This window comes from Panthera onca, chromosome B2 (genome assembly GCF_046562875.1).
Source record: "Panthera onca isolate mPanOnc1 chromosome B2, mPanOnc1 haplotype 2, whole genome shotgun sequence".
NCBI classification, from domain to species: Eukaryota; Metazoa; Chordata; class Mammalia; order Carnivora; family Felidae; genus Panthera; species Panthera onca.
Genome location: NC_138343.1, coordinates 24,348,723 through 24,372,651, shown reverse-complemented (window position 1 = coordinate 24,372,651; position 23,929 = coordinate 24,348,723). Strand labels below are relative to the sequence as shown.

Sequence of the window (23,929 nt, the reverse complement as noted above, 5' to 3'; positions counted from 1 at the left end):
GCGCAGGCTCAAGGCCGAAAGGAGGAGACACACTAGCTGGGCGGGTCGGCCAGGCACGGCGCGAAGGTACCGACAAGAAATAATCAGCTCTCAGCCTGCATCCGCCGCTACAGGGCGGGCTCTGCCTGGTAAGGCGGGCCGCGGCCGCCTCAGGCACGCCCACCCCTTGCCCCTGACGCACGCACGCACGCATGCACGCACGCACGCGCTACCCTGGGCGCGCGGGCGGAGCGCCCACAGACAGGGAAGCGCTTGCTCGCGGAGGCGCCGTCGCGTCAGGGACTTCCGGCGGGCGGGTTCTGCGGCTATGCTGTCCCTTCCGCGCCTGCTAGGTGTAGGAATGCCTGCGGCTCTAAGGTGCAGAGGTTCTCGAATTCTGGGAGGAAAAGCAGCAAGAGTGAAAAGTTGGGTTTAAGTTTCTCTTACTAAACGTTTGCGGAATTATTAAACTAATAAGTGATGTTTGCTTTAATTTTAACTCTGCCTTCCCTAAATCCTGTTCTTCCAAAACTGCAACACAACTTTGGGGGAATCCTTGACAAATCCCTCCTAGTGCGGTCTGAACTGGTAGTAACCGTGCAAGCGAATTGGTGAGAAAATCTTAATGGAAATTTGCCAGTATCATTTTGTGAAGAGTTCCTTCTTTTTCTATGCTTTAAAAAATAACACAAAAAAACGTGAAGGGTTTGTCCAAGTCTAAACTTGAGCCAGTCATAATGTGGCTTCAAACCTGAATAATTTAGCGTCTGTTCTGCCCATTTTTACCCACAACTCATATAGCATGGCTAGCACAGGTAACGCATATTAAATTGTCAAATTACTATGTTTTACATTAGAAACTAATGTAACATTTCATGTCAACTATAATTCAATTAAGAAATTTTTTAGAATCATAAAGCAGAGGGGACCAGGGAGATAATAATATGAGGAAATTGGAATTGACCTGTGAGCTCTCTGCTACTCAGCAACAAGGAAGAGACTACAGCCTCTGGACCCAGAGAAAATAAGGTGTATCTGGATGGTAATACAGTGTTCTTTCCATTACCTTTATTTTTTTATTTTTTAAAGGGACCTCCCCCTTATTTTTTTCGCCATTACCTTTAACTCAAAACACATTTGAATATCAAAGAGCTGTGTTGGTGGGTACTCAATAAATAGATGCTAAACAAATGACATTTCTGTGGGAAGCAGCAGAGTAAGAGGGAAAGAGCACAGAATTGCATGTTAGATTTCATTTCATACGCTGGCTTGGCACTTGGGAACTGAGTCATCATAAGCAAGTTCCCTTACCTCCAAGCGCCAGTGTGCTAGGCTTCTTTTGCCTTCAAAGTATATTCTACTTTATATCCAAGATGAGATCTTACAGGTTTGCACTTATTTCCAAGAAGAAATCTAATAGGTTTACACATACATACACTATGTTCATCTCTTTTAACTTAAAATTTTATTTTTAATTTTTTTTTTTTTTTGTTATTTTAATACCTTTGAGCCAATGTGGCTACAAGGACACGTGGCCTTGCCTTCACGTGGAGTGGGACAGAGAATATAATAAACCATAAATATAAGGCTGAATTCATACTATTTGAAAAGGTATACAGGGATTTGAATCTAGAGGCAGGAAGCAATTAGAACTCTGAAATCCCATAGATAGATAGATATATGGTTTAAGATAGAAACCATCCTTAACATATTTCTGGAACCTTTTTCCTCTGAAAAAAAAGTCTTCCAAGTTATTAAACCTGAATCTCATTGTTAAGAACAAGAAAAATCCTTCACAAAGAAAACAATGTAATAAAGGACCACTTAAAGAAATGCTACAATGGAGTTGAGGAGGAAAGGGAATCCACAAAAATCAGTAATTACCCAAGGATTAGTGTTCCATATTAAGAGAGTCCACAAAGGTAAAACGCTGAACATTTTAAACAGGTTAAGAAGTCAACCAACGAAAGACTCATTTTGTACTAATGTTTGTAAATCTTCCCCTCCGAAAACCAAGATATATAACAAGCCAGGTAGTATGAGCTCCAATTTCTATGATTAAACCAAACTCAGTAAGAATGAAAGTGATGGCCACCTGATTTCGGGTATCATAGTATAAAGATATTTTTGAGAGAAGGTAAAAAACTACATGGTGTTAAAAGCTCTCCAAGAGCCAGTACATATTTTCTTATAAAACATTTCATTTAATCCCATTACTGTAGAATTCATTACAGAAAAACAAAATCGCATTAAGTGATTTGGACCAAAAATGTTACTGAACCAGCAAACCTAAAGGCTCCATAATCGTTACTCTTGAACAGTAAAAGCTGAAAGAAATTCAAACGTTTCAAATAAATCTAACAATTAATAATTCCATATTAAAAGACATTTACATTCTAAAACAGCACTAACTTCCCAGTATTCTCAAAATGTCTTTCACCAACTCTCCTTCAATGCCACTTGAGATTGCCTTATCTAACCAGTAACGAGGTATTATGCCTCCAACGCAGCCCCGCAGCCAAATCATATTGTTTGCCCTAGTTGGAGAATTAACTCAACTTGTGGGCCCCACGGTGAAACCAGTTCTCGGAACCGCACACAAAATACCGATATCCCACTCACTCTGGTCCCTTCTCTAGCAAGTTTCCAGAGCCAAACGTTCAGTGCTAATACTAACTACCGGGCAAGCCCCAGTCACTGGTCACTAAACCCTTGGCAGGTGCCGCCTATACTTCCACACGCCCAACCCCCGTCCCGGAACTTGCGTCATGGCGCTCGTGCGCTCTGTCCCCGGATGCACTTTTATATCCGGATTCTTAGAGCGGACTCAGAGCTCCACGGTTCCCTACGCGGTTAGCACATGCGCGACGCCTCTGCTCCCTGTTCCTCCACTTCCACTAGCTTCCACCGTCCGGGAAGCCGCCGCCACCGCCGCCGAGGAGTCAGGAAGTTCAAGATGGCCGCCGCCGAGACTCTGTCGCTGCGGGAACAGCCCGAGTGAGTAGTCTCTGTGAGCTGTGCGGAAGGCCGGAGCCCAGGAGACTGCCGAGTGGGAAACGGCGGAGACCTGCACGGGCTGGCGGGAAAGTTCAGGCCTAACGGCGAGAGCCAAACTTTGCCTTTCCCCGCGCGATACGTTGTTGGGCGGGAGGCGTAGGGGGCGGGCGGGCGGCCTTCGAGCTTCGCTTTCCCGGAGGCCACGGCTGTTGGGTCGGAGGCGGCCGCGGCCTGCCGCGCGTCGTTGCCCTGGGAGGCGTACGCGCGAGCGGCCTCTACAGGTCCCGTGCGCGAGGCGGCTGCCGCGACCGTGCGGTCGCGCCTTCGTATTCCTCCCGCAGGGACCGAGCGGAGCTCCTTGGCTGCAGCACTGAGCGGCATCGGTGTTGGCACCCGAGGAGCAGTGGCGGCAGGGAGGCAAGCGATAATACTTTTCTTCTGCATGCAGTAACCTGCCGTTGTCCTGCTGCTGGTGTCAGTTTTCGGACCTGAAAGTAGGGAGGAGGGGATGCTAGGACCACCTCTTTGAATATCCCAGACCTATATAATAGCGGGGTGCTTCGTTTCCTCACCCCTGTGCTCTTAATCCAGCATCACTCGATATATTTTTCCCCCTCTGCCTAGTGGCAGCTTATTTGCCAACTTGCAAACTTGAGGCAAAGTAAGATCAAGTCCTTGGTTTTGAGGCCTGACGTTTTTGGCCTGAGTTTATAGGGCTTCTTGGGAGTATGAGTGGAAGAAATAGTAGCTCCTTCCAAACCCAAGTGCTTTATGTCTGTAATTAAGGTAATGTAAGAATCGATGCGGCCGAGTGAAAATATAACTTGTATGTGCTGCAAAGTCTGATCTTTGCTTAAAAGCAGCATTTTGTTCCTCTGTTCGTGTTTGGAAAATTCAAACAAGAATCTAAAAGAAAATGGATTTTAAAAGAGTGTTCATATAGCGACCGTTTTGTGCATCAGCATTAGCTTGCCTTTTTTTTTTTTTTTTAAACCCATCTTAGGAGAGAGGTAGATATAGTCTCCCAGCAACTAGAGACTGAGAGGAGAAATTTTTACTACCAGGCAGCCCAACACGTCATTGCTGTGCATCCAGTTTTGGACTCCTCAGTCATTTGCTTTACTCAGAATTACACTGAGTTTTTCATTAAGGGCTTTTGAAAGCTGCTTTATTATCTTTACAATTTTGACTTAGAGCAATTGGGCTGTAAGTTTTACCTAGACTTTGCCTCTTTGTTTCTCATTGAGTTCACAGTGTGGCAGAGTTACAGTATTTATGTCATAGTAAAAATGTTATACAGCTGTTTTTTCTAGCAATCTCTTTAACGTTCTTTAGTATTATGTCCATTTGTTTGATTTGAGGGACCATTCAGATTCATTTTGACGAGTGCTTGAGCCATATTTTCTATGCATATTCAAATACTCGTCTTAGTATTTATTTAGGCCCCTGCAATATGAATGCCACTGAAATAAACCTTGATTCCACATCCCTTCCGCACAGAACTCTTGGTATAACTGGAGTATTCTGTAAGTGTCCCACTTATTTTAAAATGTTTGACAAAGAAAATAAATTTAGTATGAAAGCAAGCACTGTGTGTGCTGCTCATAGTGAATTCTGGGATGTAATATCTACACAGTTCTTTAGAGGACACTGAGTAGTTTACAGTTGTATGGACTCTATTCAAAGTGGAACGTTTGAGAAGAAATAAATATGAAAAACAGCTTTTAAATTCCCTGAAGGCTTTTTAATGACTTTTACGTTTGTCTGTCTCTTTAGCTCCGCCTCTTTGGTGGTTTTAAACATTTAAGTTTTTATCTGCATTCACTTATTTGCACTTACCAAGTACTAGGTACTATTCAAAGCACCGAACGGCTATCTTATCGTTATAATGACCCTTTGGAAGTGGATACAGTTGTTTCCTATATTTTACAGATGATGAGACTAAAGCACAGAGAAATTAAGTGTACTTAGCCAGCCAGGGTCACACTAAGTGATAGACCCAAGATTTAAACCCAGGAAGTCTGATTCTAGAGACCTGTTCCTAACTGTTTTACTATCTGGTCACCCACTATACATTGTGGTTCCTTTTTAAAATATCCTTTAGGGTTTGAAATCATTTTTATTTACTTCCATTGTTCCCAAAAGGTCCATTTTTTTTATGTGACAGTTCTAAATCTTTGAAGCTTAATTTTTCACACCCGATTTGGAAAAGGAGGGGCAGAGGAGTTCATTTTAAGACTACTTGGTCTTTTGAATCATTCTTATTTTTTATGTCTATGTGAATACTGTGTTAAAGTAGTTTAGCTTATCAGAGAAGCAGGCTTAAATTACTTTCTTTGTAAAGAAGTAATGGCATTCACTTTGCTCTCCATTCTCTGTTTCCAAAACATTAATTGAATGCCTCCCAAATAAGATGTCATTAGGAGCATTCTTATGAAAAAATTTGAAAGAAGAAATTAAAATAACACTGGTGGTTTGTAATTAGTCTTTATTTTAAACTTTATTTTAAAGTTGTTTCATTGCTGTTTTCTTTGTGTCAGATGCCTAGAGACCCTTGTTTGAAGGATGAAACTTGTACATTGCATTTAACAAAATAAATGAATAAATACTGTTAAACACCCCTATAGTCTTCACTTCAAATTCGCTTTGTTTCCAAATAATGTGATTTGAAGGATGTTTCTCAGTTCTCAATGAGTATGACAAATAATTGTAGATCGTGTTGGTTTAAACATACACCTGCTAAATGTGTAGTGTTAGGTTGCAAAATGTAAATTTACATTTGTGGGAGTTATATGCCTGTATTTATTATAAATATAAACTATGCAAAAAGACTGAGATTTATCAAGGTACCTTTCCCTAAAGTTTTAGAAAAAAGTTGTTGATAATGGACCTAAATTAGCTGCCTTAGCACAAGCTTGTTATATGCAATATGCCTTTGCTTCATTGAGTTCAGGTTTTCCTGATGTACCTAATCAGACTTCAATTGGTATATTCTATGGAATTTGCATTGATAGAGCCAACTGAGGAGGGTGTAAATGTCTGCTAACCCTAATGTAGGAGAACTCTAGAATTAAGGTTGAATTGACTTAGTAGGCCCTAAGGTGCTTGTAGCATTTTTATCAGTAAGGTAGTCATTTCTTGAGGTTAACAGTCACTAAGATACATTAGGAACAAGGATCACTCATGGGAGTAACTCTTAAGTGACGTTGGGCATCACAGTGATTCTGATTCTCAGAAGCTTTAGGAGCTAGGTTTCCTTTTGAAGGAAATTACTTCCTTTGTGGGTAAACTCCTAAGAATTTTGATTTGAAACTCCTTGGAGACTTGTAACTTGTAGAAGAAAGCATTAGAAAAGTGTTCAAAGGGTAGATTTTTCCTGGGTAGGGAGCTGATTAAATTTTATATTATTTTGAGTTATTGCATTCACCAGATAGGTGTGTGCACTGTGTGAGGCACTGGAGATCTGACTGAGCAAAACCAAATTGTTTCCTGTTAAGAGGTAAGAGTATAGTATAGCAACTATAAACCCAACTGTAATCTCATGAATACAGTTTTTATGTGTTATTCTATACAAATTATTTCATTGACACAACAAATTACTTACTGAATACCTGCTTACTATAGGTTAGACAATTTACTAGGTCTTAGTGCAGTGAACTACACAGATTAAAAATCTGCTCTCATAAGACTTGTGTTATGATAGGCAAAGACAAAAATTTGATTGCAGTTACTTTAGAGAAAAAAATAGGAAGGGAATATGTGTGTGGTATAGTGAGGGTTGTGATTTAAATGAATTGGTGAGGAAAACTTGACTGAGAAAGTACTTTGAGCAAAGGCCTGAGTTCAGCAAAGGAACCAGCAATGTATGCATCTGGGGAAAGCATTCCAGGTGGAGAAACAGCAAGTACAAGTACCAGGGCCCTGAGGTAGGGGTGTACCTGTTGTTCAAGGTGAGCGGTGTGGCTGAATGACTGAAGCATGGTGAGTGTGGGACAAAAGTAGGATCAAAGTGTTGGGAAGGTTGGGCAGATAGTGTAGGGCTTTGTAAACAATTTTGGTTTTTACTCTGAATAAAATATGAAGCAATAATCAAGTTTCACACAGAGTAGGGATAGGATCTGACATTTTAAAATCCATCTTCAGTCAATTGGAAGAGCTCTTGACTCTCTTGGAATGTAATACTAGCCTTCTCACTAGCTTGATGTATGTGCGACTGAAGGCAAGACCATTAAACTTCCTTGAAACTTAAAATCTCTGTCGTGGAGACTGAGACAGTATTTCTTCAGTGCTTTGTGTGGTAGCCTTTTACATACAAACTCAACATTCTTAGCATCAGCTCTGACAGCTCCACAGTGTCCTAGTGAGTAAGTAGATTTATCCAGTCTCTAAAGAATAATAATCTCTTACTTTGGGGGCCCTAGGTTTGTTCTAGGCACTATTATGAGCCTTGATAACATCTGTTAATCCATGCAATCCTCAGCTTACTTTGAGGTAGGGAATATTTTCTCCGTTTTGTAGATGAGGTGCCTGCAGACCAGAGAGAACTTAAAATTTGCCTAATGCACAACTAGTAAGCATTCGGACCAGGATTTGAACTCAGTCTGGCTTTGGAGACTGGCTTCCTAAGACACATTAGAGGATATTTAGATAGTTTTGAGTTTCAGGTTGTTGACTAGAATTTTGTACTTTGGGCACTGAGATTTTATATACCTAAAAATCATTCACAACCTTTAAACAGGTTCTCCATACCTGTCTCCATACCATGAATTAGCCTAATTCAGTTTTCCTCAAATTTGCCCCCTAGAAGTCAAGTTTCAGGAAAAAAGACCTATGCTCCCACTTCCTAGGTTGTGCGATGGGAGATTTCAGGGGAAGGGATGTGGTTACCTGTATGAGGGTATAGTCTGTATAAGGAACAAAGTTAATTCTTTGTATCTTCTACTTAAGTTCGTGATTTCCCCCTACCCATAATAGAACCATGTTGTTTTTAACATAAAGATGTTACACTTTCTTTTCCAAGTCTTTGGGAAAATTTGACGATCCAGAGAACGCTGTTATATTTATTCTTTTTTCTCATACCCCATTAGAGAGAAGTCAGATCAAACTAAAACCTCTCAACTGGAAGGTACAGCTTTTTCTGCAGCTCTCTTCAGCACTTTCTCCTTTCTCACATTCCACAGTACCAAAATGGAGATTGGCAATCTGACAAAAATTTAAAGTTCTTGCCATGCGGTAGTTATATGTTCTTCATGTTCTCCACATCCCTTCATTGTTGTCAACTAGTAACTTACCAAGTCTACTCCGGTGTGTCCCCTCCCTCCTCTAGCCTTTTCAAGTTTACTAAAGACTGAGACCTAGCTGGAGGACCAGACTTGCCTCCCAACTCCTCTGTAATAGCAGTGTCCTTACAGACCACCTATCCAGCAACCTAATCTTGCAGTTCCTGGGCCTCTGACCCCAATTAGCCTCTAACTATCTCAGCCACTCATTCCCAGAATCTTGTGCAGTATCTCTTTATCTCCTGGAATTGGTCCATGGAGGTCTTAACCACTAGACCAGTTACTTCATGAGTTTTGATGCCCTGGCAACACTGATCTGCTTCTGGTTTGCTATTCATAACTGTGCCTTTTGTCACCTTTTTTTCTATCGAAAATACTCTTTTCCCTTGTTAATTTATTATTATTTAGGACTATGTTACTCAACTTTTATTTTATAATCCATGTACCTTCTCAGTAAACATTCCTTCTCCTTTCAAAGTCCTTGCTTAACACATAGCTTGGGTTTTTCTTTGATCTCCTTGACCATTTTCAAAGTGGTTTTGGGTGATCCCTCAGTGTTCCCATAATGCCCTTATTTATGTTTTTATCATTGCCTTCTTGCAGTGTTTCATGTGACTTTCTTTTCCATTGGCCTGTTATTTCCTTGAGAGTGGGAGATATGGTCTTGTACATCTTTGTTTTCCTGCTACTTTTTCTAATGCCTACATTGTGTAGTGATTTTTAAAAAAATCAAATTCCTTCATTTTTTGGCATGATAATTTTTCTAAAAGTACAGCAGTACATAACTTGAAGGATTTGGACAAAATAATCCATATCTTCCTACAAAAATAGTGTTTTGTTCTGAATCCAGATGATTTAGTGTTTTGATGTTTATCTCATATTCTGGGGTGTGATGTTTTACTATGGAGTGATTTTAAAGGGGAAAGGTAATTAATGCCATTGTAGCCTGTGTTTAACCTGGGATTAACAATAGCAGGGATTTAGCAAAATAACTTAGCATCATAAACTAAGCATAGCCCGGGCATTTAAACACAAAAGCTACCCCCTTGATGTAATTAAATGTTTTTTTGCATGGTACCTATCAACATGAGCATATTTTGGGAAACTAATCTTTCATTTGAAATTTAAAGAGATTAAATAGCCCAGTGAACTAATATTAGTTGAACCATAGGCTGTTGCTGATATTGGACTGTTGTTCACCTGCAGAAGACCCTTTGATGTCTTTCAGTCTAATACCACATGGTTGCTCATTGGGTACCACAGACTGAAAGTATAGTTCTCAATTTAAAGTGGAGAAAGAGGGGCGCCTGGGTGGCGCAGTCGGTTAAGCGTCCGACTTCAGCCAGGTCACGATCTCGCGGTCCATGAGTTCGAGCCCCGCGTCAGGCTCTGGGCTGATGGCTCGGAGCCTGGAGCCTGTTTCCGATTCTGTGTCTCCCTCTCTCTCTGCCCCTCCCCCGTTCATGCTCTGTCTCTCTCTGTCCCAAAAATAAATAAAAAACGTTGAAAAAAAAATTTTTTTAAATAAAAAAATAAATAAAAAATAAAGTGGAGAAAGAGATTAGTCTCCCAATGTATGTCAGTGTTTTATGGAAAAAAAAAAATGGGAGGGGGATGCCTTTGGTGTTAAATCTGTGTGAAAAATTCTGGTTTAAAAACAAGTTACCGAGTGTTTAAATCAATATTAACGTTTTACTGTACCTGTTTTGGATTTTCTTTTTCTATTCAGTGTAATTATCTTCTGTCATTGTGTATTTCTTCTATGTATTTTAGTGCAACCATTAGAAATAAAGCTAAACCACTATTTAAGTCAGTTTTGCCATGTATTTTGAAATGTCTGAAGCTGTTCTGAAAATATTTCAGTGACTAACTTCATGTATTACATTGAGATGTATTTATCATTATTTTGTTGTGATCAAATCTTGATAAATGATAGGATTTTGAAATGTGTTTGATACATTTATAGGATAGAAGATGCTGATAATTCCGAGAAGAGTGTAAATGAAGAAAATGGGGAAGTATCAGAAGACCAATCTCAAAATAAGCACAGTCGTCACAAAAAAAAGAAGCATAAACACAGAAGTAAACATAAGAAACATAAACATTCCTCAGAAGAAGATAAGGATAAAAAACATAAACATAAGCATAAACATAAGAAACACAAAAGAAAAGAGGTCATTGATGCCTCTGACAAAGAAGGTATGTCTCCAGCAAAAAGAACTAAACTTGATGATTTAGCTTTGCTGGAAGACTTGGAAAAACAGAGAGCCTTGATTAAAGCTGAACTTGATAATGAGTTAATGGAAGGAAAGGTCCAATCTGGGATGGGGCTCATATTGCAAGGTTATGAGTCTGGCTCTGAAGAAGAGGGGGAGATTCATGAAAAGGCAAGAAATGGAAATAGGTCTAGTACCAGATCTTCAAGTACAAAGGGGAAACTCGAACTTATGGACAATAAAAATAGTACAAAAAAGCGAAGTAAAAGCAGATCCAAAGAACGGACTAGACATAGGTCTGATAAAAAGAAAAGTAAGGGAGGTGTTGAAATAGTTAAAGAAAAGACAACTAGGAGCAAATCAAAGGAGAGGAAAAAGTCCAAAAGTCCATCCAAAAGAAGTAAGTCTCAAGATCAAGCAAGGAAATCAAAATCCCCTACCCTTAGAAGGCGATCTCAAGAGAAAATTGGAAAGGCCAGATCTCCTACTGATGACAAGGTTAAAACCGAAGACAAAAGTAGGTCAAAAGATAGGAAAAAATCCCCGATTATAAATGAAAGTAGAAGTCGTGATCGAGGCAAAAAATCCAGATCCCCAGTTGATTTAAGAGGTAAATCCAAAGACAGAAGATCACGATCCAAAGAGAGAAAATCAAAACGGTCTGAAACAGATAAAGAAAAGAAGCCAATTAAATCTCCCTCTAAGGATGCTTCTTCTGGGAAAGAAAACAGGTCACCCAGTAGAAGACCTGGTCGAAGTCCTAAAAGAAGAAGTTTGTCTCCAAAACAGCGTGATAAATCAAGGAGAAGTAGATCTCCACTAGTAAATGATAGGAGGTCTAAGCAGAGCAAATCACCTTCTCGAACTCTGTCTCCTGGTAGAAGAGCCAAGAGCCGATCCTTGGAAAGAAAACGAAGAGAACCAGAAAGGAGACGACTTTCTTCTCCAAGGTAACTTTTGTTTTCAAAATGTTAATGCTTTCTGCCAATACATCAGATTTTAAAAAGGAGAAACTAGAATTTGTGAACAATAAAAAAAAAGTGGTGGTGTTAATATACTTTTAACATAGATCCTGCCCACTAACTATATTAACATTTGTACTTTTGTCAGCAAATATCTTGACTATGGGATTTAAAAATATCGAACTGTTGAATTGAATTATATATTAAAAATATTGAATTGAAATGTTGACAATCAGGTTTTTTTCAAGTTCTTAATTTAGTACCTAATTTGCAGAATCACTCCTTTAAATCCAAATAATTTGGCTGATAAATCTATGTGTACCCATTTATGGGAATTTCTAGAGCAAGGATTATGACTTCATTGGACAGTATAGGCTTAAGATTTTAACTTTAAAAAAGGAGGTATCAATTTAAGGCTTGTGATGTATCCATTCTCTTGAGTTGGCATAATTTTGAGTTCTGACAATGTAAATTGGAACTACCAAATTTTTTGGCCCCCAAAATAAAATTAAATTCAAAGTGGACATTTTTTTTGTTACTAATTCATATACTTATAATCTCAATGTTTAAATAATAGTACCTTTTAATTTTAAGAATAGTGTAAGAAATGATTTTATTTTCTTAATAATAATGAAAGTAATTCATTTTTGCGTAATACTTTTGGCCCATCATATTTTTTCTCATAAATTCTCATGATTCTCTCTCCTTATAAAGTAGAGTAACTCTTATACTCCATTTGTAAATGAGAAAAAAGATTGCAAGATTATCTAACTTACCTAGGATCATAGACCTAATAGGTAATTTAGGCACATGAAAGATTTTGGAAGAGGGGTTGGGGGTTGTTTGGTCTAAACTACTTCAGAAACATTTTTAGTGTCTTTATATTTAATAAGCAGGTGAAATTATCAGCAAAGTTTAGCTTAAAAGAATGTTGGCTTATACAATGTGAAGATATAAATTCCTAGCCATTTACTCTGTGTGAGTATACATACAAGCTGACCTTGAAGTGTAAATGGTTCTCTGAAAAATTTTAAGAATGCTGTTTTCAAAATGCTGTATATTAGGAAATACTCTTGATTTTTCTAAATGACACTGTAATTAAATGGCCCCCTTCTTTCTTTAGCTTTCTAAGTTGAGATGGTTGTTAGTGTTGCTGATTATGTCTTCTAAAGTGTTTCCAAATGATTCTTGTCTCTTTCAATTTTCTTTCCATTTGAAAAGGAAATTCTGAGCAGTTTATTAAGGACTAGAGTTGAATATTTGAAACAAAATTTTGTTTTAATTACAGAAAAGATACTAACTCAAAGAGAAATTCGGATAAGGCAGAAACCTGTAAATTCTCTCCCTTTCCATCCTTTCTGCAGTACCAGTCACAAGAATGTCCTTCTAGCCCTTTTTTTTTTTTATGCACATAGAATTCTATGAATGTTCTTTCTTACAAAAATGGAGTCTTCCTATTCACGTGAACAGTGATTTTTTTCATGAAACATTTTTGTGACAATAAAGATCTTTTAAGTCTTTATATAACAGCGCCATATTTCACAGTATAGATATATCATAATGCAGTTGACCCTGGAACAACACAGAGGTTAGGGGGGCCAGTCCCCCACACAGTCAGAAATGTGCATATAACATTTGACTCTCCCAAAATTTATTACTAGTAGCCTACTGCTAACTGGAAGCCTTATCAATAAAACTTAGTCAATTGGCATATTTTGTATGTTGTATGTATTGTATACTGTATTCTTAAAGTAAGTTAGAGGTAAAATCATAAGGATGAGTAAATATATTTACAGTACTGTAAAAAATCTACGTGTAAGTGGACCTATGCAGTTCAAACCCATGTTCAAGGATCACCTCTAATCATCCCCCTTTTTCAGATGAAAATTTTGGTTGTTGTCAGTTTTTCATGATTGTATGCTACTATGTCCGTTCTTTACGTGTGAAGGTTCTTTGTAGAATAGATTCATAGAAATGGAATTGCAAAGTCTAAGGTAATGTACATTTGCATTTTAGAAAGTTACTGCCAAATGTCTTTCCAGGAAAGTTACACCAATATGTGTTTCCATGACTAGATAGGCTGTCCTTTTCTCTAAATCCTTACTTATATTTCCTCTGTTTAAAGGTTAACATTGATTGTAAGATGCTATTATATGTAATATATTAAAAAGAAGACTCTATATTGGGAGAATGTCAAAATTTAGAAACAGTCTTCAAACTAAGGAAGTGGAATACTGTTACTCACTTAGGCAAGTTTTATTTGAGTTGTGTATCTGGAATTAGAATCAGTGACTTTAATAATGTGAATAGCCATCATAATTCTTCAGATTGTGAGATGACAGGAAGTATACCATTTTTACTGTGTGCCTACCACAACACCAAAATGTCATTGTGATTTTCTGGATTTAAGTTTTAAAAAACCTGTTAATATTTGTTTACTGTCTTCATGTTTAGTACACCCTTTCTTAAGATGTTCTTTATGTGCAAAACAAATTCATTAATTAGATGTGTTTTTCTATAACTTGGATTTGGTCCCCTTAAGAACACGACCTCGAGATGATATCCTCAGTAGACGTGAAAGATCAAAAGATGCCAGCCCCATCAATAGGTGGTCTCCAACCCGAAGAAGAGCAAGTAGATCTCCCATTAGAAGGCGGTCTCGTTCCCCACTCAGACGAAGTAGGTCACCCAGGAGAAGAAGCAGGTCTCCTCGGAGAAGGTAAAATAATGTTACATATGTTGTCCTTTTGATTCATTAAACTGTATGCTTCTGAAGCCTCATATTAGCCAGTTGGTAGGTTTTCTTAGAGACCGTTTTTCTCTGAAAAATTGTAGCTGTGATCCCATATAGTTTCCTTTTTCCCAACATGTGATATTTCACATACACTAATTTTTCTTTAATATAGCTTTTTTTCAAATTTAAGTAAATCAGTGTTCATTAAAAACTCATTCTTTTAAAAGGGAAGAATTTTTTTCCCCTACTCAAGATAAATACTACATGAGCTGTGCTTACTGCTTTTTTGTTTCGTTTTGTTTTTTTTGAACAGGATAGATCATAAGGTAAAAAAAAGCCGAGTTTCTGGTCATACAATTTCATTTCTCTGTTTTTCTATTAACTTGTATTTGGTCCCCTTAGAATGTGACTTCAAGATGATAACCTCAGTAGATGTGAAAGACAATCTCAGCAAACATTTAATTCACTGTAGTAGAAACCATTTTATGTGATGCACATGTAGTGAGTTGGTTAATCAAAATGTTGGTTTATAAAGCACAAATCATTTTTAAAATATATACATTAAATATTTTAACTCAAACATAAGTAGACTTCCATTTGCCAATTTTAATGTTTTTAAAAGATAGCATACCAAAGGCTTATTGCAATCAGTGGATAGATCTTTACATTATCTGAGTATTTTTGTATACTAGATTCCTTGAAGTAGAAGTGCTTTGCCCAAGGTTGTGTATGTTAAAATTTTTAGAAATTATTATCATATTATCTATTGATTTCTTATTCTGGACAATTACTGTTTTTTAATTCCCCCCCCCCCCCCCACACACACACACACTTTTCTACCCAATTGTACCATATTTCCCTGTGCTTCCAGTTATAATCATTATGATCATGTGCATATTGCTCATTGCTGAGCAGACGGGAGAAGGGGCAAGAAAAGACCTTCCTTCTAATGCTTCTAGCCTTTGAGCTCCAAACTGATGAATAGGCCTGCTTAAACAGTTATTGTAGGAATTGTTTTCCCTTTTCTGTCATCTTGGCAGTCTCTCTTATTTTGTGATTCTCTTTCCTGTATCCAGCATCTTCATATTTTATTTCCTTGCTTTGTTAATGCCTTTACAATAGCTTCCTGCAAAAAGTACATGAAAAGGACATTTTGGGGGACCTTTGTCTCTTTAAAAAAAGAAAAGGCTTTTGTCTTCACTGCTGATTTGTTAAGGAATAGAATTCCAAGTTGAAATCATTTTTTCCCTTAAGAATTTTGAAATTGTTATTCCACTAACTTCTAGTTTCCAGTAGTTTTCTGGTCACTAAATAGACCTTTTATTTAAATTTACTTACTTAAGTTTACTTTTTGAGAGAAAGTGCAAGGACAAAGAAAGGTTCTACGCTGTATGGAACCTGACTGGGGGCTCTAACCAAACAGATCATGACTTGAGCTGAAGTCTGACGCTTAACCCACCATTGAGCCACCCAGGTGCTCCCTAAATAGGCTTTAAAGCAGGAAGATTATGGCTACCTATTCTGGGAAATTTTCTTTGTTTGCTTTTTTGCCCATTGTTTTCTTCATTCCTGCGTTGGATCTTCTGTATTGTTCCACTCATTCCCCCTCTATGCACACTCATCTTTTATGTTTGTCCTTTTGTTCTGCTTTTAGTGTAAATTTTCTTGTTGTGCCTTCTTACCTTTCTATATTTTTTCCTGTGCTCATATATATTTATTTTTATTTCCAAGATTTGTTGGCTGTTTAATTTTTTTCTGCCATTTAACTTGTTTTATAGAAATAGCATCTCCTACATCAAAGATTATAATGAGTTTGCTTTGTGGAGTTTTGTTCTTAATGATTTTCTTTTCTTATACTTTCTTTCTTCCCAGAATCCTTTTGCTGCTCATTTACCTTTATCATTTGAGGACTTTATTCAAACAGCTGGATCCTATTCTCATTTAAAACTTAGCCACTGAGAAAGCTGAATGGAAACTTTCGTCCATTCTGAGAATGTAGAATTTGTGGCTTCATTGTGATCTCTTTAGCATATCCTTGACTATAGCTCTTTTGGGTTAGCAGTTTCCCAGAATCCTCTCGTCTGCTGGAGAATGTAGACATGGCTGCCAGTAGAGTTCTGGTTCTTCATAATGTAGACTTCCCCTAATCCTTCCATTTTCAGTACTGTGCCTCCCTGCTACCTTGGGTCAGTTTTGATAACAACCTCACCTCTATAAAATTTAAGTATTTTGCCAGAATGTTGAAGGGGAATGGTTGGCATTTTCTGCTGAGTCAGGAAGGAGGCAGAATATACAGAAGCCAGCTATTCCTAAAGGCTTTCAACCAGTTTTTATTTAGCTTTTACCTACAGGATATGGTGTCTCCAATGCTTGAGGCTTTCTTTCTGGAGTTCTGTGGCATGGATTTACTTGTTTCTTATATATCTTGTCTGTTCCTGTCAGACTTATGTTTAGATTTGATCTGTTATTACTCTTTTTGTCCAGTGTGCACATCAAGATTTTGTTGACATTTCTGTTGTCCTAATAGCTCTTCACATTCTTTAGTTGTTCCCTTCATGTCATTTTTAGTAAGATTTCTTAAGAAATATGACATAAGCCTGGTAGTCAGATGTGACATTAACAGGCAGTTTGCCAATTCTCTGTAGACTTAGCAGCCTTTTCTGTTTGGAATTCTACAACATCTTTCCAACATAAACTTTACCTTTAATGCTTGAACCACAGTATCAGTTTTTGTTTAACATGAGGCAAGACCTTCAGGCACTTATAAAGCTGTCTGAGGGCCCTGTTAATTAGACTTAGAATTTTTGTCATGTTTGTATTTTCTGTGCCTTATTAATGGTGATATTTTTTTAATCTCATTTATTGAAACATATTTACATAAAGTAAATAAATTCACCCTTGTTGGTGTAAAGTTATGTGAGTTTTGACAAACGCATAGTCACATACTCACCATAATCAAGAATATTTCCATCACCCCCAAAGTTCTTTTTGTGTCCTTTTGCAGTCCAATAAGAACAGTAACTGTGTTTTAGTTGTCTTCAGTTAAGCTGATTACCCCAATCTTGTGTGTTATTTCACTTTAAATTTTTAATTAACCCCTTTTTAAAAGATTTTATTTTTAGAACAGTTGTAGGTTCACAGCAAAATTGAGCTTTTGAAAAGTACAGAAAGTTCCTGTATACTCCTGCCCAACACACCCACAGCTTTCCCACCTTTAATTGACATTTAAAGTGTGTGTGTGTGTGTGTGTGTGTGTGTGTGTGTGTGTGTATGTATGTGTATTTATTTATTTATTTATTTTCCCCCTAACCCAACCAAATAGGGACAGAGGTCGAAGGAGCAGGTCACGCTTGAGAAGGCGGTCTCGATCACGGGGTGGTCGTAGACGTAGGAGCAGAAGCAAAGTAAAAGAAGATAAATTTAAAGGAAGTCTTTCTGAAGGAATGAAAGTTGAACAAGAATCTTCATCTGATGATAAGTAAGAATGGAATTTCCCATAATTTCCTTTTTTCAATTTAGACAAGTACTATTTGACCTGGAAGTCTTTACTTTTCCACCTGGATATAGCAAACGAATCCATTCATTAGGTCCTGAATTGAAAAGTTAATCTTTTGTGTATATTTTATAGGTTATGTGGCAGAGGTCATGGTTTTCTGAATTTAGAGGCTTCAGTTTTCGCTGGAATGAACATTGGGCTATCAATTTATCATGAGCCTTCCCTTCATTTTTATTAGAGACAACAGATATATTAGATAGTTCTACTACCAATCTTGATTACCAGTTTTGCAGTGGTGTGTGTGTGCGGGTGTATACTAATATTTAAACTTTTCACTTTGTGTAAAATGATACCTACTTTGCAGTTGAGGCTATCGGTGGTAGATATGCCTGTTACCATGTGGAAAATGCAAAAACATTTCATTGTCTAACAGAGAATTTTTTTTTTTTAATGCGAATTTAGTTGTGTAGATGGAACATCTCAAAAAATGAGACTAATCTAGAGCAATAGTTCTTAGCTGGGGGTAATCTGCTTCTCCGGGGACATTTTGGCAATATCTAAAGGTATTTTGATTGTCATCTTGTGGCTAGAGACCAGAGATACTGTTCAATATCTGCCAGGGCATAGGACAATGCCCTCTTCCATAATGAAGAATTGTTAAAATGTCAGTAGTGCTGAGGTCAAGAAAGAGCTTAGGTGATATGAAAGTTAAATGAAGGTTAAGTGAACATCCTGATAACCTTGAGAATGCATTTTGCTTACTTGTTTGCAGTGAACATTCAGCAGATCATAGAAAAGCCTATACTGGGAGGGATTGCAAAGATTGTGGAGTTTTTTTGGGAGGAAATTGGGAACAGTCAGGGCAGTGTCTGGGGGTAGAGCCACATTCCCCTTCAGAGTGTATGTGGATATTTACGTGTGCATTTTTGATAGGGAAAAGATCCATAGCTTTCCAAGGATCTGCAGCTTTCTGTGACCCAGAAAAGGTATTAGTTTGCTTATGTGTCTCACCCTCTTGTTCTATAAAGATTAAAACAGGCTAGTAAATGAAATGACTTTAGCAATACCAAGGTCATGGAAGAGCCGGGAGTGACTTTTTTGAACTTAGGGATCTTTCATTTGTTCCCTAGTTTGGTGCTATGAAACAAGTGAGGAGAAAAATGAGACATAGAAGGTTAAATTACTTGCTTGGTTTCCAAACCAGGCAACTAAGAGAGTTTAGAAACAGAATAGAGTAGGATGGCTTAAGACTTTGGTGCAATTAACTGATCACTTACGTTTTCCAGCTCTTTTAATTTATGTAACAGTTACTATTTGTGAGTCTCTAAGGATTTTTGAAGTTAATTATGTGTATATATGTGTAAATTTTTTTTTAAGCCTTGAAGACTTTGATGTAGAGGAAGAAGATGAAGAAGCCCTAATAGAACAGAGAAGAATACAGAGGCAGGCAATTGTTCAGGTGTGTGATATTAGTGAAACTTTGAGCAGTCCTTCTGAAATAATTACTCTTTTAGTAAAAACAGTTTTTATTTATAAAGAAGTGATGGTAACAGCAATTGAGTAAACCTTTAAGAAGTGTATGTGTAAAATTATCTTTGTGAGATTTGAAAAGATGATAGTTTCTTAATAAAATTGAAATGGTTGCCTTGTTTTGTTATAGAGAGGATTCTGACAAAAACCTTTTATAAGACATAAAATTTGAAATTTGCTTTTTTTAAAAAAAAAAGTTTACATATTTGTTTTGAGAGAGAGAGCATGGGGGGGTGGGGGGGGGGGGGAGCAGAGAGAGAGAGAATCACAACATAGGGCTCAAACTCAAAAACTGAGATCATGACCTGAGCCAAAATCAAGAGTCAGACGCTTAACCACCTGAGCCACCCAGGCGCCCTTCTTTTTTGTTTGTTTTTTAAGAAAACCCTCATAAGTGAGTATAGAATAAATTGGAAGAATTTCAGTTAGAAGGAAGAATTTCTCTATGTGGGGGCGGAGAACTATTTTAAGGTCTAAAAAAAATGGTAAATTTCTAATGCAAATGTGATTGTTTACATGGAACATCTCAAAAATAAGTTTGAGTCGTTTAGAGCTAGGTGATTAAGGAAGTGGGGTGGGGAAAGGGTGTTATACATAGGTCTTTATATGGTCATTTAATGATTTGGTTACCTGCCTTGGAAGATTGTCAGTTATGCCTCGGCCATCCTGACTTAAAGCCATGGCCACTAGATGCTTTGTGGACGGCAGTCCCTGTAAAGTGTAAAGTTTTCCCCTAATGGAAGGTGAGCAATGAAGTTGAGAATGCATTCTGGAAGAAGTAAAAAATGTTTAGGTGCTATAAGAACATCAGACAAAAGGAAAGGACAGTCATACTAGCTCACTTACACATATGTAGCAAATCATAAACCATGTACTGGTATGTCAGAGCAAAGGAAAGAACTTGAATCATCAGAAGATGTAGGGCAAAACTGGAATTCCAGAGAACCTTTTCTGGGGCACTGATGAAATTGTTGTTATTAAACTGATATCCCTAAAGACTTGGTTGAATCTTTTTTTGTTCTTGCCCAGGTCCACAATCCCTTATCTCCATCCCTTGGGGCCAGATGTGCTTCAGAACTCAGAACTATTTGAATTTTAGAAAGGTAATATGGTGCATCTATGTATATTATTTAGCCCCATCAGTGGGCTCTAGGAGCAGCACCCCGTTATCAAACACAGTAGTATTTCTGCAGTGAGGCATATTCTGTTCACACTGGGGGAGATAAAAATAAGACTACAAATAGCATCACATCTGTTCATGTCAGGTTTTGTCACCTAATGAATGTGCACCGAACATAGAAAATCTCTTTCAGAGTTGTGTGGATTTTGGAATTCTATGTAAGGGATTGTGGATCTGATTCAGTGAAGGCATCAATACTCTTTAAAAAATTTTTAACATTATTTAACACTCTTTTCAGTGCAATACCTCTTTAGCAAATATGCATCAGATTTTATGAAAATAATATGTTGTATTGTTGTTACAGAAATATAAATATCTTGCTGAAGATAGCAATATGTCTGTGCCATCTGAACCCAGCAGCCCCCAGAGCAGTACCTGTACGCGGTCACCTTCTCCAGATGACATTCTAGAAAGGGTAGCTGCTGATGTTAAAGAGTATGAACGGGAAAATGTTGATACATTTGAGGCTTCAGTAAAAGCCAAGCATAATCTAATGACAGTTGAACAGAATAATGGTAAGTTAGATTTTTGTTTTGATCATGCTTTTCTCTGAATTTTTAGCTCTGTAAATAATGAAAGAGATTGTTTTGGAATGGGGAAAAGTGAAAGGGATTAGAAATGTTGCCCCTGTTAACCCCTGTTAAATCTTATGGTAATATAGTATTAAATGAGTCCCAGTGAATGTTCTTTATAAATATTTTTTATTAGTTCACATAACCTAAAACAGTATATGGAATCCCACATTGTTCGTTACCTTCTGTTTGGGGCGCCTGGCTGGCTTAGTCAGTAGAGCATGCAACCCTTGATCTCGAGGTCATGTGTTCAAGCCCCATGTTGGGCACAGAGCTTACTTAAAATAAATACATAAATACATACATACATACATACATACATATATTTTAAAAATGTCATTAGCTTCTGTTTTGCTTGCTAGAGTATTCTAAAGCAGATCCCAGCCATGATTTCATTTTGTCTATAAATATTTCATTTTGTATCTCTGCTAGATAAGAACTTTTTTTTAAAAAAACATTACTTAAAAAAATTGATCGCTTTTAAATATCTAATGTCTAATTACAGTTGGCTGGTTTGAATCAGAATCCACATAAGATGCCCATACCTCTCTCAATGTCTCAGAGTCTTTAATATTCTCATCCTTTCCTCCTCCCCCCTTTCCATTTACTTGTGAAGATACTGGGGCCATGTGTCCTATAAACTTTTCTTTGCACTCTGATTTTACCACATTCTTGGGCCATTTATCTTATTTCCTCTATCTTCAGTGTTTCTTGAACACTAACGTGTTGGAGACTTGAGCAGATTTAAGTTAACTGTTTTGGCAAGAATACTTCATAAGTAGTGGTGTGCACTTGCATTACATCACGTGGCGTGTGGTGTGTGTTTGTCCTGTTTTTATTGACCTTGAGATTGTGTGTCCAGTATGAAGTTTACCTTCAGCTGTTCACCTAGCAGTTTCAGTAGCCATTGGTGATCATTACTTAGATCCATTCTTTCATGAGGGGCAGGGGTGGGGGGGTGTGGACACACTCCAAAGTGGTGATTCTTAAATTATAATTCCTTTTGAATTACTACCTGTAATTCCATAAAAGAAAAGGTTTCCATTCTTTGGTTACCGTGAAACATAGTTTGTACAGGAGAGTTGGGATAAATGCTTCATTATTTTCTTTTATTGACTAATTTTTAGCATAGATAGAGTTTGGTACATTAGCAACCTCCAGAGATAACCAGTGAAATTTTGGTAGTTTTTGTCATGTTTTCATGGTTTCGTATCATTATATACTTAAATTCTCTTTCCAACTGAGGTGGAGGAAGAGCCTTTTTAAGTTGGTTTCTAATGTCTTTTTGACCCACACCCTACAGGATTGATTGGTAATATATACTTATTAATATTCTTTCTAGGACAGGGGTTGGCAAACTGTAAAAGGTCAGATAGAGAATATTTTAGGTTTTCATAATTTAGACTTCTTTTCTCTGTTCCAACTACTGAACTCGGCTGTTGTAGAGCAGAAGCAGCTGTGTTCCTCCCAAAAAAACCTGTGTGGACACCAAAATTTAAATTTTCAATAATTTTCAAACGTCACAAAATATTCTCATGTTTTTCCCCAAAATCTTTGAAAACATAAAAACGGACCATATGAAAATAAGGGGCCAGATTTGCTTCACTGTAGTTTGCAAAATTAGTTTTACCACAGTGTGAGATTTCACAGGCTCACCTTATGGGTATCTTGTCCCAGAACAGAAACAGCTGTTGATCTAAGGAACGCTGGTGCCATCTAATAGGAAATTCCATTCAGAGGTCACAGGGCACGTAGGGGTGCCCGTTATTCATGGGACTTTTCAGTGGACAAAGCTAGGACATACATACCTTTTTGGAAGGGGGGGGGTTCGTACTAAAAAAGTGTCAATTCAAATTCGTACTTATATAAGGTTTTTATTAAGTTCTTTGATTTTATATTTCTATTTTAGTGAAAAACTTGACTCCTAATAACATTATTTGGGTTATTTTGAAGCTTTTATTTACATACTTATCAGTATGATCAATATTCTTTTTATCCTTGGGATACATTCCAAAGTGTAAAATCACTTGAAATACTTCTTTGTGTGGGTGTACCACTCATTTAATAGATTTAGGTTTATTTTTTTTCTTTTGCTTGTGATTTTTAGGAATTTTCTGTTTTATTATTAAAATGGTCCTTCATATGTGTGTGTATCTGTATCCTATGTATACAAGAACACACAAAGATATATACACTCCTCGATGTGAAAAAAATCTTCATTCCTTTTTATAGCTGTGTACTATTCCAGTGTAATGAATGTGCCAAAGTTTATTCATTGTCTTCTAATGGTAGATGTTTGGGTTGTCTCCAGTTGTTGAGTATTCATTGGACCATTAATTATAATGCGATTGTGCATTGTCATTTTTTTAATGTGTACCACTCTGTCTTTGAGATGATTTTGTAGAAGTGGAGTTGCTGGGTCTAAAGAGTATGGTTGTGCTGTGTTTCCAAATTTTATGCTGTAAGGCTTACACAGTTTTGCCTCTCCCAAGTAATGTCTGAGTTCTTGTTTATCAGGGCTTGTTTTTGTGGGGGTTCTTGTTGGTTTTTTTTTTTTGTTTTTTTGTTTTTTTGTTTTTTTTTTTTTTTTTTTTTTTTTGAGAGAGAGAGCATGCGCATGAGTGAGGGGGGGTAACATTGGCGAGACAGATAATTCCAAGCAGGCTCCACACCAGCAGCGCAGAGCAAGACTCAAATGCTTGAAACTGTGAGATTGTGACCTGAGCTGAAATCAAGAGTCAATTGCTCAACTGACTGAGCTACCCAGCTGCCCCTAGAATTTATTTATTTTATTTTTTTAAAGTTTATTTTTGGGAGAGGGGAAAGTACAAGCAGGGGAGGGGCAGAGAGAGAGTGAGACCAAGGATCTGAAGCCAGCTGACAGGTACCAATACAGAGCTAGAACTCACAAACCGCGAGGTCATAACCTGAACTGAAGTTGGAAGCTTAAGTGACTGTGCCACCCAGGCACTCCTAGAAATAGA

General features: G+C 37.5%; 1 protein-coding gene across 13 annotated transcripts in view; it reads left to right on the top strand.

Annotated features, from left to right (window-relative positions):
- Positions 1–2,774: 2,774 nt before the first annotated feature.
- Positions 2,775–23,929, top strand: part of PRP4K (pre-mRNA processing factor kinase PRP4K) — a 36,592-nt gene continuing 15,437 nt past the window's right edge. For 12 of the 13 annotated variants that reach the window (XR_009604846.3, XR_013555552.2, XR_009604847.3 and 9 more), the window contains exons 1-6: positions 2,776–2,976; positions 10,222–11,421; positions 13,976–14,152; positions 17,490–17,645; positions 19,041–19,122; positions 20,678–20,888. Coding sequence is in view for 1 of the 13 variants with exons in the window: in XM_060614922.3 (XP_060470905.1) it covers positions 2,840–2,976; positions 10,222–11,421; positions 13,976–14,152; positions 17,490–17,645; positions 19,041–19,122; positions 20,678–20,888 (1,963 nt within the window). In the remaining 12 variants the exon portion in view is untranslated. Of the gene's footprint in view, positions 2,977–10,221; positions 11,422–13,975; positions 14,153–17,489; positions 17,646–19,040; positions 19,123–20,677; positions 20,889–23,929 lie in introns of all 13 variants that reach the window. The other variant, XR_009604848.2, reaches the window with a different exon arrangement.